Below are 16,018 nucleotides of genomic sequence, written 5' to 3' on the forward strand. Positions count from 1 at the left end.
AGGAGATAAAAAGAAGACCCCTTTGGGGGAAAATTGTCTGTTCAGCTGAGCTTGGGAAAGAACTGAAAGAAGCCAAGTGTTTCAGTGTGTCTAATTTAGCCTGTGCACTCTGATTTCATTTATGAGGTTGAAGGAAAAAATATAAACTCTTAACACATGTTGCCAAAATATTTCCCATTAGTGTCTGAAGTATATATGAGTACCTCTCTCACTATTTCCTTGCCACCACTGAATAATGAATAAGATAATTTTTTATTTTAATAGTTAAAAATATCTCCTTAAAATTGTGGGTATTTAGACTGAGTAATACAATAATAGCAGTTTTACTTTGGTCATTCTCAGTGCATTTAAATATACAGCACCTACCCTTTCCAGAAAACCTCCTCTTCCTCTTGTTCCTTTTACTAACTCCCTTTGTTTTACTTACTCAATTCTCCCAATCCTCAAATGTGCATGCATCCTGTACCCAAACACAAATGCTCTCCCTCCAGCCACTTTCCTCAGTTTATCAACCAAGTTTCAACAGTGACCATGTGGAAGACCAAAGGAATTCTCTGATGTCACCCTTTCACAGGTCTCTTGTGGTATTCCCCAGTAGCTCCTCTTTGAGTAGAATGCAAATGCTGTGGAGAGAGGTCACCATTCTTCCCTCCAGGTCCCAAAACAAAGGGTACCGAGCAATGGCAGTCCATGCTCCTTCACCTGCAGCAGGACTTTGAACCTGTACCTCTGCCCCTTTTCACTCATGAAGACTGAATTCATCCCTTTTCCCAGTTCGCAGAATATTATTCTATGAGAACATAAAAAGCACACCCATATGCTATGTTTCAACAGGTTTAAAAATGTTATCTTTGAAATCAATCCAACAGAAGAAGTTGGAGACTTTGAAGTGAAAGCCAAATTCATGGGAGTTCAAATGGAGACATTTATGCTACACTATCAGGTGGGTATGCACAGGTAGAACCAAAAGCTTCTCTGTGAGGTAAGTTATATTCTTATCAAGGTGGGAGAAGGAGATAAAAAGAAGACCCCTTTGGAGGGAAACTGTCTCTGTTCAGCTGAGCTTGGGAAAGAGCCAAAAGAAGCCAAGTGTCTCAATGTGTCTAATTTGGCCTATGCACTCTGCAGAGCTTTCCAAGATGTGTAAATCTTCAGGAAGTGTTTAAAGGAATCTTCCACCTAAGTGTTGCCAATAAATTGAGCTGATACCTTGGACTTGAATGAAAGGCTTAGGTGAAAGGGTTGACAGTATAGTTTGAATTTTTTTTCTTCTTTGATTTGATATTAGTACTTAAAGTTTAGTTTTTGTCTTTTTTTTTTTTTTTTTTTTTTTTGGTACTGGGGATTGAACCCAGGGGTTCTTTACTACTGAACTACATCCCCAGTCCTTTTTATTTTTGATTTTGAGACAGGGTCTCACTAAGTTGCTGAGGCTGAACTGGAACTTGTGATCCTCCTGGCTCAGCCTGAGTCCCTGGGATTACTGGCGTGCACTACTGCACCCTGATAGGTAGGGTTAGATGTTTTCTGATGAGGTATGTGTAAATTGTGTCTTTGTAAATTGAGTCCCATTTTAAATTCAAAAAGAACTCAGCAGGGATTCCCTGATTTTTACTTTAAAAATCTAATATTTTCACATTTAAAAAATATTAGGGGGGCTGGGGATGTGGCTCAAGTGGTAGCGTGCTCGCCTGGCATGTGTGAGGCACTGGGTTTGATTCTCGGTAACATATAAAAATAAAGATATTAAAAAAATATATTAGGGCATTGAGAGGATTTCTAGCAATGTGTAACACTTTATAAATTTTGTTTTGTTTTGTTTTGTTTTGTTTTCCTTCTGTGCTGAAGATCAAAACCAGAGCTTCATGCATACTGGTCAGGCTCTCTGCCACCAAGCTGCACCCCAGGCTCTATAGGCTATTACTGTCCCATTTCTCATAGTGCTACACTCTGTCAAACTGGGCGGGTGCCTTGCTGTAAACATGCACATGAACATGTTGCTCCCTTTACTTGGGCACCCTTCCTCCCCTTCCCATCCCTTTTATTCCTCCATTTAATAATGAATACTTGTCCCCAGCCATACTGCAATAGTTGGTCACCCCTTTGCCTTAGTAGCCCTGACATCCTTTGTTTATAGTACATGTTGACGCATTTCCCTCCCAACCCCCAAAACTGTGCCACTCCTTAAGAACAGGTAGTATATCTTAGTCATCTTTGTTTCTTTCTCAGAAGCCAGTAGCCTCTCAAAGTATATTGGCCAAACAAATGTGAAATGATTTTGTAATACAAATAGCTAACTGTTTCCACACAAAAAGGATCCACTTTTTCCCTCATTTTCACCAAATGCATATAGGCCTACCAGTCTGCCTAAGGTAGTTTATTCATTCCTGCTCAAGTTCCAGACTTGATGTGGGGTGCCAGGTGTTATGTTAGGCATAGGCGACACAATGGTCCCCACTCTCTGGAACTGCTAAGATTTATCCAAAAGGTGAATTTTGAACTTTTGGGTTCCTTTGAGCCCTTTGACCCTTGCTTTCGAATTCCCACTCCTCTACAGTGTACAAGTGGGAGGACTACACCAATAGTAGTGAAAGCAGCAGCTTTGTAATCAGGTCTGGAGTCATCATGACCAGTTCTGTTCTGCTGAGCACATCATTCAGCATCTCTGAGCCTTAGGAGATCATCTTCAAACCTGGTGTGATCTTACTTCATAGGATTTTTGTGAGGACTTAAAAACATACCATATAATGTGCCTAAACAATGCCAGCACAGAGTAGGCTCCTTAATAAATGTTTTATTTCTTGCCTTCAAGACAGAAAAAATTTCTCACGTGAAACAGAAATTAATTAAGAATCTAATGGGCAGGGGGCATAGCTCAGTGGTAGAGCACACATTAGCATGCAAGAGACCTTGGGTTCAATCCCTAGTTAAAAAAAAAAAAAAAAAAGAATCTGATAGATATTATGAAGACATTACTAGCCTTGTCTCACTTTCTTTGTTTTTTGTTTTGTTTTGTTTTGTTTTTTTGGTGCTGGGGATCGAACCCAGGGCCTGTGCATGCAAGGCAAGCACTCTACCAACTGAGCTATATCCTCAGCCCCTCTAACTTTCTTCTTTTAAAATATTTTTTTTAGTTGTAGATGACACAATACCTTTACTTTACTTATTTATTTATTTTTATGTTGTGCTGAGGATTGAACCCAGTGTTTCCAATCCGCTAGGCAAGCTCTCTACCACTGAACTATAACCCCAGCCCCTCTTGCCTCACTTTCAATGATTAGTATATTTCATCATGTCTTGTAATGCTTCTACCTTTTCTAGATTTATTAAACCTGGTGACCCACAATGAAATGAAGTGGGAAAATGTCATTTTAACTTCTGAAATAAAAAGAGTTTTGCAATGCTGGGAATGGAAGCCAGGGTCCTACACATGGTAGGCAAGTGCTATACCACTGAGCCATATCCCTAGCCCGCTGAAATAAAAAAGGCTTAGAAGTATATGTGTGATAACTGAACATACTTTTTCTTTTCATGTTTGGTGTGTTTTAAATATAAACAGAATGTCTCCCTATTGCCAGATTAACCAGAAGGTCCCTTTGCCAACTTGTCTGTATGTTCCAGCTCCCAGGGTAGCTCTGCAGGGGACAGATAATTCTATATCTAGAAACTTCTGTCTCACCCCGCTTTGCATCTGGCACACGAGGCATGCTTTATTCCTTCTGGATCCCTCACTACGTTGTGTCCTTTCTTGTTCCACAGATTTGATTGACTGTCAAAATGGTTGTTTTGTTTTGTTTTTAGGACCTGCTGCAGCTACAGTATGAAGGAGTTGCCGTTATGAAATTATTTGATAGAGCTAAAGTAAATGTCAACCTCCTGATCTTCCTTCTCAACAAAAAGTTCTACGGGAAGTAATTGATCATTTTGCTGCCAGCCCAGAAGGGTGAAGGAAAGAAACACCTCACCGCTTCTTTCTAGGATCCTTCTTTACTCGTTGGAAGCAGAGGCTCACCCCACAATGATGCCCCACTTCAGTACTCTCCCAATGCCCCATTTTATCTTCTTTCACTCTAAGAGACATTTGTTGCCCATTTTTTCATAGTGAAATTGTATTTCAGACTTAGTATGACCCTTCTGCTTCCTTTGTTTTCTTTCATCATTTAGGAAGGAGTGGAAACTCCACCAAAATCCCTTGCTGTTGTTATAGCCTTTGAAGTGGTATTACTATTTTGTAAGCTTTCGTGTTTGTTTTACTTAGTAATAAGGATAGTGGAGTTCAAATTATTGTTATTTAGAAGTGGAATTAGCATCAATAACAGGTACATATAACATACACAAAATGTCAGGTTATCAACAGTTATTAGGTTGTCATTTAAAAGTGAAGCTCTCTCCTGGGCATGGCGGTACACGTCTGTAATCCCAGCAACTTGGGAGGCTAAGGCAGGAGGATCACAAGTTGGAGGACAGCCTCAGCAATTCAGTGAAACCCTGTCTGTAAATAATATACAAAATAGAGCTGGGGATGTGGCTCAGTGGTAAAGTGTCCCTGGGTTCAATCTCCAGTAGTACCAAAAAAAAGAAAAAAAGAAAAGTAAGGCTCCTTTATATTTCTGTCCCACCAGTAAAATCAAAGGATATAGGGGATCATTGATTCTCTTCCATTCTTTTTTTCTTTGTAGGCAGGAGCTAATACAAATCATTGTTCTCTGTTCAAATAAAACAGGTTTAGAAAAAAAAATATTGTGTTTAAACTTCACTATCAAATTTGGGCAACGTTGTTAGTACAACCCCTTCTCCATTGGATGAGAGAGTCCCACTGATAATGTTCAGCTGTCTAAGTAGACGCAGAGTGGGCTGAGTGCCCACCTATGTACACCCATGTGCAGAGATTAACTAATTCAAAGTCTTCTCCATCCGAAAAGAATGGGTTAGCCTTAGGGTAGAAGGTAATTATTTTTTAAACTGTTTTGTCTTCAGAGTGCCTTATTAAAGCATAGATTTATTTCTTAAAATGTGATAGGAATTTTAAAGATTTATATAATGCTTCAAAAGTCTTTGGAATACTCTTGAGAAAAGGTTTTTTAAAATTGTTTTATCTGTATATCTGAACTCTTGAAACTTTCTTATAGCTAAAACACTAGGTTTTATCTGCACTATTGCAGAGAGATAATCCTGCCTTAAATAGCCAAAACAAAAACCAGCAAACCTATATTATACTTGAGATTAAAATAAAATTTTCTTCCCATTTCTTTCTCTTCTCTTGCTGTTGACAGTTGTGCCTTTATTTTATGAACCCCAATTTTCTAGGCTTAGTTAAAACCAATTCAATTCTAAGTAGAGTTTAGGAAGCTTTTGGTTCTTGGATAAAAAGTCATAAGTGCTACCCCCCCCTTAATCTGTTTATCCTGAAAAAATATTGAAATCATGCTACTGAGCCTGCCAATTTTTTCTGAAGTTTTGGTTCAGTATTTTTTTTAATCATAAAACATATTATGAACTAACATTTAAAATTTTACTTGTGTATATTTAAGGCCAATAAACTGTTTTGATGAATAGAAAGTTATGTGGTGTGTCCCTATGACAAATGTTAAGTCTTGGATAAGTGTTTTGCATGATAGGCTGTCTGTGCAGCCTGGGTGCAGCCCACAGGGAAGTGTACAGTGGAAGGATTTGCCACTTGCCCTGTCCTTGTTTTTGGAAGACAATTTTTTTAGCAAATATTTTCCTCAGATGAAAAGAAGATGCTCTAACAACCAGCATCACCTCAAAAACTGGAACTAAAAAAGCGTGTCAACCCCGTTTCCTTAAAAGAGGATACCCATCCCAAATACGTCCCAAAACCTGCTTCCAAGACAGGAATGAACAAAGTTTACAACTCCTTTAATAAAATAGGATAATTCAATTATTTTAAATATTTTGTTCCCAAAATAACAATTTCTAATGCAAAGTAACCCAAATGCACTTCAGGAGTTTTGGTGCCAGATGTATAGAATTATTGTTTTAATAGCACAGGTATCACTCCAACAAGCTCTGAAGTCGCAACACTGTTACCATGTAGCACTTTTATTTTATTAGCGATAGCATTCCCTGTCTCATCTCACTTTTTCTTTGACCTTCTCTTTGACCAACCATCATGACATTTACCATGAATTTACTTCCTCCCAAGAATTTGAACTGCCCATCAGATTGTTGCTACACACAATTGCCTTTGTATCTCTTTATGAAATAAAAGGTCATTTGTTCCTGTTTATGTTTATTTTTCTCGGTTTCATTGTTAGCAGTTCCTGCTAAACAGTGTTGACTAGGGTGAGATTTAATAATTAAAAACCACAACAAAAGCAACCCCTCTACATCCTTAGCCTTTTTTTTTTTTTTTTTAAGTTGCTGAAGCTGGTCTTGAACTTTTGATTTATCTGCCTCAGCCTCCCCAGTAGCTGGGATTATAGATTGAGCACTAGATTTCAAAGTAAAGTTTACCAGGATCCAGGGCTTCACACATGCTAGGCAAGCACTCTACCACCGAGCTAAATCCCCAGCCCTCCATCTTATTTTTTATTTTGAGTTACGGTCTTGCAAAGTTGCCCAAATTTTTGGCCTTGATTTTGGATTCACCTGCCTTTACCTCCCAGTAGCTAGGATTTTCAAGCATGTGTACCACAATGCCCAGCTCCTTAGGTGATTTTTAATGTGCAAATTTAGCCTTTTAACTTTTATTACACTTAAAGTAGTCTTAAAAGGAATGTGGGGATGGGCTGGGGTTGTGGCTCAGTGGTAGAGCGCTTATCTTTATGTGTGAGGCACCACATAAATAAATAAAGGTATGATGCTCATCTACAACTAAAAAAAAAAAAGTTAAAAAAATGTGGGGGGCAGACTAATGCCACTTAAATTCTGATTGGCTAATTAATGACCAAAGGTTTAAATTGCAGCAAGTTTTCACCTTTTTGCAGGTACTAGGGATTGAATCCAGAGGTGCTATACCAGTGAGCTATATCCCCTACCGCCACCATCTTTTTTTTTCTTTTTTTATTGTTGGTCATTCAAAACATTACATAGTTCTTGATATATCATATTTCACAGTTTGATTCAAGTGGGTTATGAACTCCCATTTTTACCCTGTATACAGATTGCTGAATCACATCAGTTACACTTCCATTGATTTACATATTGCCATTCTAGTGTCCGTTGTATTCTGTTGCCTTTCCTATCCTCTACTATCCTCCCTCCCCAAGAGGAAGTGAGGGGTAAGGGAAGAATAATACAAGTGGAAGAAATGATTTACCGCCACCATCTTTTAAAAATTTTTTCTTTGAGACAGGTTCTTGCTAAGTTGCCCAAGCTGGCCTTGGAATTTGAAATCCTGCCTCAGTCACCTGAGTACCTGGGATTACAGGCATGTACCATCATGCCCACCTTACACCTTACAGCAGTACACCAGGTGTTGAACATGCAGTCATGGTGCACTTCTCCAGGTGGGGGCTTCTGCTAAGTTAAGTGCAAGTCACCAGAGAAGGCTAGGGGCTGTTGGGGACAAAAAGTAAACAGCAATAATAAAAAAGAAAAAATGGCCTCGTTAAAAGGCAACCTTACATAAAAATGCATGTATGTAAGCATCCTGTTGTCTTTGAACACCCGCCAAACTGTTGGAAAATTAGTATGAAATTAGAGGGAAACTGAATCACACTGTAAGTAGGCCTGTGTGAAGAGTTGGGAGGTGATGGTTTGTGTGAGTGGCTGGCAATGACTCCCGACAGCTCTGAGGAAGAGCCTGTCTTTCCCTGCTGGGGGACCTTTAGGAATTTATCCCTATCTTTGGTTTTCTTTTTCTGGAACCGAGATAGTGTTGCATGGTATGTTTGTTATTGAAAATTCAGGTAGGTTTTAAGGACTTGTGCTCTACATTTTCCTTCAAGGGAATGAGGTGTTTATCCAGGGCTAACATTCAATAAGGAAAACAAGACAGGGAAGATCAAAATAGGAAGGTTTCATGAAACCTGGGAGTGACACTGGAAAAGGAAGTGAAGATCAGAATCTTCAGGCTGCCCAGAGCCATCACAGCAGTGCTGGTTGCACAATTGTTGCCCATTTAGCTCTGAAAAGAATTTGGGAAAACTTACATGTTCTCTATAGATTTTAAGTGTGACAACTTTAAAAAAAAATTATGAGTGTATCATTGCAAACATATTGTAAATTCTGAGATAAAAATTACCTGGAAGTATGAAATGGAACCCACCATCATTCATTTTAAAAGGTACATAAACAAAGCTCTTGGCTAATTAGAAATTTTGTATCTTTTTAAACTCATGTTTCTATTCCACTTCCCTCACACTTTTATACTAGTTTTGTTTGGGTACTAGAGATGGAACTCAAGTCCTTGAGCATGCTAGGCAAGCACTTGACCTCTGAACTACATTCCCAGCCCCCTAATGTAATATTTCAAAACCATTTTTTATCATCTTGTCATAATTGCTAAAAACTTATTTTGTGATCATAATAGTTTGCATCATTACAATTATTGTTAGTACATGTTTGATCATAGTAACAGTGTATTGTCTTAACAAAGGATTCTAAAAAGTATTTGGAATTCATTTCTTGAGATAGATGGTTTTTTAAAAGTGAAATGTTTTTTTAAAAAAGTAATCCCAGCAACTTGGGGGTCTGAGGCACGAGGATCCCAAGTTCCGAGGCCAGCCTCAGCAACTTGGCAAGAAAAAAATAGTTGTTAAAAAGGACTAGAGGGCTGGAGTTGTGGCTTAGCAGTGGAACGCTTGCTTAGCACCGTGTGAGGCTCTGGGTTCGATCCTCGGCACCACATAAAAATAAATAAAATAAAGGTGTTGTATCCAACTACAACTAAAAAAATTTTTTTTAAAAAGTCTGTAGTTGTAGTGCAGTGTACAGCACTTAACCTGGCATGTCTGAGGGCCCTGGGTTCAATTCCCAGTACTGCAAAAAAAAAAAAAAAAAGTTTAAGAAATTTATGAGTAAATATATTCTTACTAAAATGAGATAAGGTTTATGACCAATTTTTCATGTTTATAAATATAAGCCCTGAAAAACATTGAGGTGTTGGTGTTTTATTATAGCAATGTTACTTATTTCTTAAGACTCCTTGGGGGGGGGGGGACCCTTAATGACTTGTAACAAAAAAAGTACAACCTGATTAGAATCCCCAATTTTGTTGATAGCAAAAATGAAGGTTTGGGTTGTAGTTATGTGGCACAGTGCTTGCCTAGCACAAATGGGGCCTTGGGTTTTATCCCCAGCACCACAAAAGAAAAAAGAAAATTATCAGAATTGGAAAAGGAATTATTATCCAGTCATTATTCCTTTCTTGGACTTGAGCAGTAGACAAGGGTCTTGACCAAGACTTTTAAAAGATTTTTTTTTTGGAAGGGGGGGGGGTGCCAGGGACTTTACCACTGAACTACATCCCCAGTACTTTTCATTTTTATTTTTTTAATTTTGAGACCATCTTGCTAAGTTGCTGAAGCTACCCTTGAACTTGAGTTCCTCCTGCCCCATCCTTCAGAACTGCTGGGATTATGGGCATGTGCTACAATAACTGGCAAAAAGTGGCTATGAATTTTACATGAGGAAAACATTTTTTATCATTCTATCATAATCTGTAACTAAAAATTAGTTACATATGATTTAAAATCAGCTTGTTTTATACAATATGCTAATGCTGCTTTGGGGAAATGAAAATAATACTCCTTTGGCACTACACTTTTTAACTTTTATTGTGGAAAACTAATAACATAAACACAGAGGGAACAGTATAATGAACTCCCATGTGGCCACCATCTAGCCTCAACAATTGTCAACACATGGTCAGACTCATTTCACTTCTACTTCTGCCTATAACCCCCTTGGGTTATTTTGACAATCCCAGGTATAATATCATTTTAATCATAAATACTTCTGTATATATTTCTAACACTGTTTCTTGACACAGGGGCAATTTTGTCTGTAATCCCAGCATCTCTGGAGGCTGAGGCAGGAAGGTGGCAAGTTCAAGACCAGCCTCTGCAACTTAATGAGATCCTTAGCAGCTTAGCAAGACCCTGACTCAAGATTTAAAAAAAAAAAAAAAAGGAGCAGTTTTACTCCCCAAGAGACATTTGGCAGTGTTTGGAGATAGCTTTCACTGGTCTCACAAAGGAGTGCTATTAGCATACCTAGTGGATAGAGGGTTTAGGGATGATGCTGAACATTAGAGTACAACCAGATAGCACCCACAGTGAAGAATTATCCAGTTCAAAATGTTAGGAGTGACTGGTGTTGAAGCTCCACTCTACAGATAAGGGAAAATCCTCATACTATTATACATTTTAAAAAAATTAAAAATATCAAATACGCAGTGTTGAGATTTTTCCATTTATCTTAAAATTGTTTAAACGGTTTTTGTTTGGTTTTATATTTATTTATTTGCAGCACTAGGGATTGAACTAGCACCACTGAACCACATCCCCAGTGCTGCCCCTCCTACCCCACCCTTTTTTTTTTTTTTTTTCAGACAGGGCCTCGCTAAATTGCTGAGGCTGGCCTCGAACTTGCAATCCTTCTGCCTCAGTTTCCCGGGTTGCTGGGATTATAGGCACACACCACTGCACTCAGCCACAGTTTGTATGTAATGTAAAGACTGTTTATTGGATTTAGATATTGCCAGTTTGACCTGTTCATTATAAAAACTCTTATCAGGGCTGGAGCTCAGTAGTTGAGTGCCTGCCTACATAGAAGTATGAAGCCCTGGATTTGATTCCCCAATACTGCAAAATAAGTAAAAAAAAATATATATATATATATATTTTTTTTTTCATCTTTTATCAAATGGATTCAACAAATAATGACCACCTAGATTTCTGATTTCATCAGGGTTTGCAAAGTGGTGAAACCCTGTCATTCCTTCTTCATTGATCAGAATTCTTCTAAAAAGAACCTTCCTCTCATCACCTATTTCATTATCTCGTGAAACATCCATACAGAAAAAGATGGCAAATGTTTGATTCTCTTTATTTACCGGTTTTCAGAATAAGTGGTTCCCTAGCATCCATCTTCCAAAGGCAACCAATGAGGTTTTGTTTTTTAAAAATCATTATGAGCTCCCAGACATTTAATATATTTAATGTTTTTCTGTTTTTCAATTCATGTTTATATATATATATATATATATATATATATATATATATATATATATAGTTTATTTATATTAAACACATATTTTTGAATGTTCAAATTGTGCACTTTTTGGCCAGTAGAAATACCTACATGGTAACTCTTGAGTTCTTTTTATCTGACCCTGGAAATCTTAGTTTCCTTCTTTTCCAATCTAAGAACCAGCTCATCTCATTCTGTGTTCTATTTCTCACCCAGACCTGGAATCAGCCGTTTCTCTGAGGAGCAATGATTACTTTTAGTGGGAAATAGTATTCAGAGAATATAGGAGCTGGGCACAGGGGTACTCACATTTACTTCTATCTACTTGGGAGGCTGAAGCAGGAGATCACAAGTTCAAGGCCAGCCTCAGGAAATTAATGAGACCCTGTTTAAAAATAAAAAGGACTAGGGATATACCTTTGTGGTAGAGCATCGCCAGGTTCAATCCCCAGTACTACTCCTGGGGGGAAAAATCAATATATTCAGCTCATTAAAAGAAAAAAAAAATGCCTTGATTGGTAGTTTTGCCAAGTCTATAGTGTAAATTCTTGCCCAGAGCTGATTTTAACCTACCGAACAGACCAGTTTGTTCACTGAAAGTAGAATTGGGAAGAGATTACTGACAGTTTTTCAGAACTAGTAAACTTCTGGTTTTATTTCAAGGATAATGGGGAGCAATTGATAAATTAATTTAAAGAGCAAGAAAGGTTCAGAGATGTGGGCTTTAGAAATATAGAGCATTGGGGCTGGGGATGTGGTTCAAGCGGTAGCGCGCTCGCCTGGCATGCGTGCAGCCTGGGTTCGATCCTCAACACCACATACAAACAGATGTTGTATCCGCCGAAAACTAAAAAATAAACATTAAAAAATTCACTCTCTCTTTCTAAAAAAAAAAAAAAAGAGAGAGAGAGAGAGAGAGAGAAATATAGAGCATGGTCCAGGTATGGTGGCATACACCTATTCCCAGTGACTCAGGAGGCTGAGGCTGGAGGATTGCAGGTTCCAGGCCAGCCTCAGCAACTTAGTGAGATCTGGTCTCAAAAAACAAACAAAACAAAAAACCAAAAGGGTGGAGGATGTAACTCGGAGAGCACCCCTGGGTTCAATCCCTAGTGAGTATACACACACACACACACACACACACACACACACGGATTGGGCGTGGGGAGTCAAAACTTAAGACAGATTATATTGAATAGCTTATATCTGTCCCTTAGGATTCACTCTCTATACTTCCCCCTCCTGGGCCACGTGGACAGTGCATCACTGTCTCCCTGCAGCTTCCCCGTAGGTTTGGCCAGTGGGAGGCACCGCCAAGAAACTGGAGGAGGTTAGGACTTGTTCTGCCAGGTCTCTGAATTGACTGCCTTTCTCTACCAAAGCTGTGGCTGCTCCGGCTCCTACAGGCAGCTCCTTCCAAACAATCACTTCTCCTCATGGCAGAAAGCAGTCCCCCTACAAGTCCCCTCAGGCTTGAGAACTAATGATTCCTGCTATAACTAGCCCCACGGGTACTGTGTCGTTCCTAATCCCTGCCCCATCTCTTAATGAACTTCTCTTAAATTACTGAGTTTGAGTGTGCTACCAGTTTTCTGCTGGGACCTTGACTAATACACAAGTGGACCAATTAAGGTCTCAATTAGCAAGGGATTTTGTGAGCTCAGTTGTGTCTTTGGATACAAAGAAGTAAATTTTAAAGATTTTTAAGAAGTAGAATTATTTACTGGATGTTGGAAAAGAAAATTAAACACTGAAACAAACAAGCATTGCTCAGGGACTATTCTGTGACCAAAACAACTGGGAAGGTTTATATTCCATCATTCTCTATTGAAGGTCACAACACATTAAGAAGCTTTGAGGACTGGGGTTGTGGCTCAGTAGTAGAGCACTTGCCTACCATGTGTGAGGCACTGGGTTCGTTCCTCAGCACCACATAAAAATAAACAAGTAAAATAAAAGTATTGTGTCCATCTACAACTAAAAAGAAGAGGAGGAGGAGGAGGCAGCAGCTCTGAGCTGGGCATGGTGGTGCATCCCTCTAATCCCAGCAACTCAGGAGGCTGAGGCAGGAGGATCACAAGTTCTAGGTAGCCTCAGCAACTCAGCAAAGCCCTACTCAGCTTACCAAGACCCTGTCTCAAAATAAAATAAAAAGGGCTGGGGTTGTAGCACACTGATAGAACATCCCTGGATTCAATCCCCAGTACATACCCTACCCTACCCTCCAAAAAGAAAAGGAAGTAGCAACTCCAGCAGTTCTGAGAAGCTTTATTGGAGAGAAACCTGCTGAACTTCTTATTACCTAGCTTTCCCAAATGTATTTGACCACATAATCCCATCCCTCTTACTCTTCCAGAAGCTTCCTGCTAGCCATCAACCCTGGAGATCAATAGGTAAAATAGGGTAACAGATGTTGCAGCCAGATCTCCCTCACATCCTTCCTGTTAGTGATCAGTGAAACTCATGTTCCATTGAACAAACTCTGAAATCTGGAGAATGAGGAGGCTGGAACAGAATGTGACTCTAGGTGTTCAATAAATGGTAAATATTACTTAGTAAACAAAAGCACAAATGTGCATTTGTGTGTCACATTTGCTTTAGAACTTTGGACTTTGTTATAGTTTGGTTAATTTGTTTATTATTATTATTATTATTATATTTTTTTGCTTTGGGCTGGGAATGTGTGGCTCAGTGACAGAGCTTTTGCTTATCATACATGAGGCCCTGGATTCTATTCTCAACACCAAAGAACAATGAAACAAAGGAACTCTTTTGGTCTTAATTTGTAGATACTGGTTAAATATAACTTTTGTCCTTATTTATCTAGAAAATAGTTTTGATAAGAATAAGAAAAGTATGCTTCCTTGCTGGGCATGGTGGCACACATCTGAAATCCCAATGACTTAGGAGGCTGAGGCAGGAGGATCAAGAGTTCAAAGCCAGCCTCAGCAACTTAGTGAGGCCCTAATTAACTTAGTGAGACCTGTCTCTAAATAAAATAATAAAAAAGTTGAGGATATGGCTCGGTAGGTAAGCGCCCCTGGGTTCAATCCCCAGGACCAAAAAAAAAAAAAAAAAAAGTATGCTTCATAAGTTCACTGTACTTGCTCATTTCCGCTGGCCTTTGTCGTTAGAAAAACACATGTCCAATTCCTATAGATACAGAGGCATAGAGATCTGAACAGTGGAGCCACAATCTGGAGATAGGAAGAAAGGATGATGAGATGGGAATTAAAGAATAGTTCCTCCTAGCCAGTGCACCCGGCTCACTTTGGGAGGCTGAGGCAGGAGGTACCCAAGTTTGAAGCCCATCTCAGCAATTTAGCAGTACCCTGTCTCAACAACAACAACAAAATATAAAGGGCTGGGGATGTGTCTTAGTGTTAATGTGCTCCTACTTTAATCCCCAGTACCACTCCCCTACTCCACCTACACACACACAAATCTACAAGGCAGACAATTTAGGAAAATGCTGGATCACAGAGTGCGGACTTCCACCATCTCTACTTTGACATTCCTCTGCTGCAACAACAGACAACTTGTTTAATATCATGATATACAGTAACAACACTGCAAAATAACCAAGGACAAGAGACACATTATCTATAAAGTAACATTAATTAAACTACCAGCAGAAAAGAAGCCAGAACAAAAATCAACTATAACCTTCTGAGTTTGACCTGCAAATAATTGATACAGATAATGGAGAAATTGTCTTGCAAACTTTATCAAGGATGAAAATGGATCAGAACAACTTAGACTAAGAGTCAGCAAGCTAGTGAACCAAATTTGTCCCTCTGCCTGATTTTCTAAATAAAGTTTTATCAGAGTACAACCACATCTGTTTATTTATGTTATTACCTATGTCTGCTTTCATGTGACAATGGCAAAGGTGAGTAGTTATTTGGGAGACAAGACCATTTTCTCTAAAACATTTACTATATAATCCTTTACAGAAAAAAAAATTGGCTGGGAGCTGTGGCTTATGTCTTTAATCTCAGACATGGATGGCTGGGGCAGGAGGATCACAAATTAGAGGCCAGCCTCAGCACCACAGCGAGATCCTCAACAACTTACTGAGATCCTGCCTCAAAATAAAAAATAAAAGGCTGGGGATATAGTAGCTCCATGGTGAAGTACTTGCCTGGTGTGCAAAAAGCCCTGGGTTCAATCCCCAGCACCACCAAATGAAATTTTAAAAGGACTGGGAATGAAGCTCAGTGGTAAAGTGTCCCTGTGTTCCATCCCCAATACTAAAAAAGAAAAGATAAAGAAAAACAGTTGACCAGCCCCTGCCTAGGCAAAGGATACATCTGAGTACGAATTACCTTTCAATTCCCCAGAGGGGGATGCCCCAGGTGCTATAATCAACCAAAACAAACAAACAAACAAAAAACCTCTCAGGTTTTGAATTCTACCTTCTGCCAGAGCAGCCACATTAATACCTGAAAACAACCAAGTTTATAGTATTACACAGGGAAATCATTTTGCCCCTCTGTAATCCAGGTTATCTGGGTCCTGATTCAGAGCCAAGGAGACAGATCTAATCCTAAAATTCACCATGTGTCTTTCTTATGCAATTTTCTCCTTGCCTATGTCTTAACTTTTTAAAATTTATTTACTTTGGCAGTACGGGGGCTGGACCCAGGTCCTCATGCATATTAGGCAAGTCCTCTACCATTGAGCTCCAGGGCTCAACCCCTGACCCTGTGCCTTAGCTTTTAATCTCTGTCCAAGTAGAGGCCTCCCAGGGGCAGGCCCACTCTGTCGTGGCCCACTCTAAGATGGCTCCTCCTCTCCCTCCCCAGCAGCATCCAGGCCAGTAATCAACAAAGTAGAACACAGAAGACCAAACCAA

The 16,018-nt window shown here is 39.2% G+C and overlaps 1 protein-coding gene across 2 annotated transcripts in view; it reads left to right on the forward strand.

The window, feature by feature from the left end:
- The window catches only part of Iqgap1 (IQ motif containing GTPase activating protein 1), a 106,320-nt gene extending 100,065 nt beyond the window's left edge, over positions 1-6,255 (forward strand). For both annotated transcript variants that reach the window (XM_026388240.2, XM_026388241.2), the window contains exons 37-38: positions 835-943; positions 3,802-6,255. In XM_026388240.2, the coding sequence (XP_026244025.1) occupies positions 835-943; positions 3,802-3,915 (223 nt within the window). In that variant the 3' untranslated portion in view covers positions 3,916-6,255. The remainder of the gene's footprint in view (positions 1-834; positions 944-3,801) is intronic.
- Positions 6,256-16,018: the final 9,763 nt, after the last annotated feature.

This window comes from Urocitellus parryii, chromosome 6, assembly GCF_045843805.1.
Source record: "Urocitellus parryii isolate mUroPar1 chromosome 6, mUroPar1.hap1, whole genome shotgun sequence".
NCBI classification, from domain to species: Eukaryota; Metazoa; Chordata; class Mammalia; order Rodentia; family Sciuridae; genus Urocitellus; species Urocitellus parryii.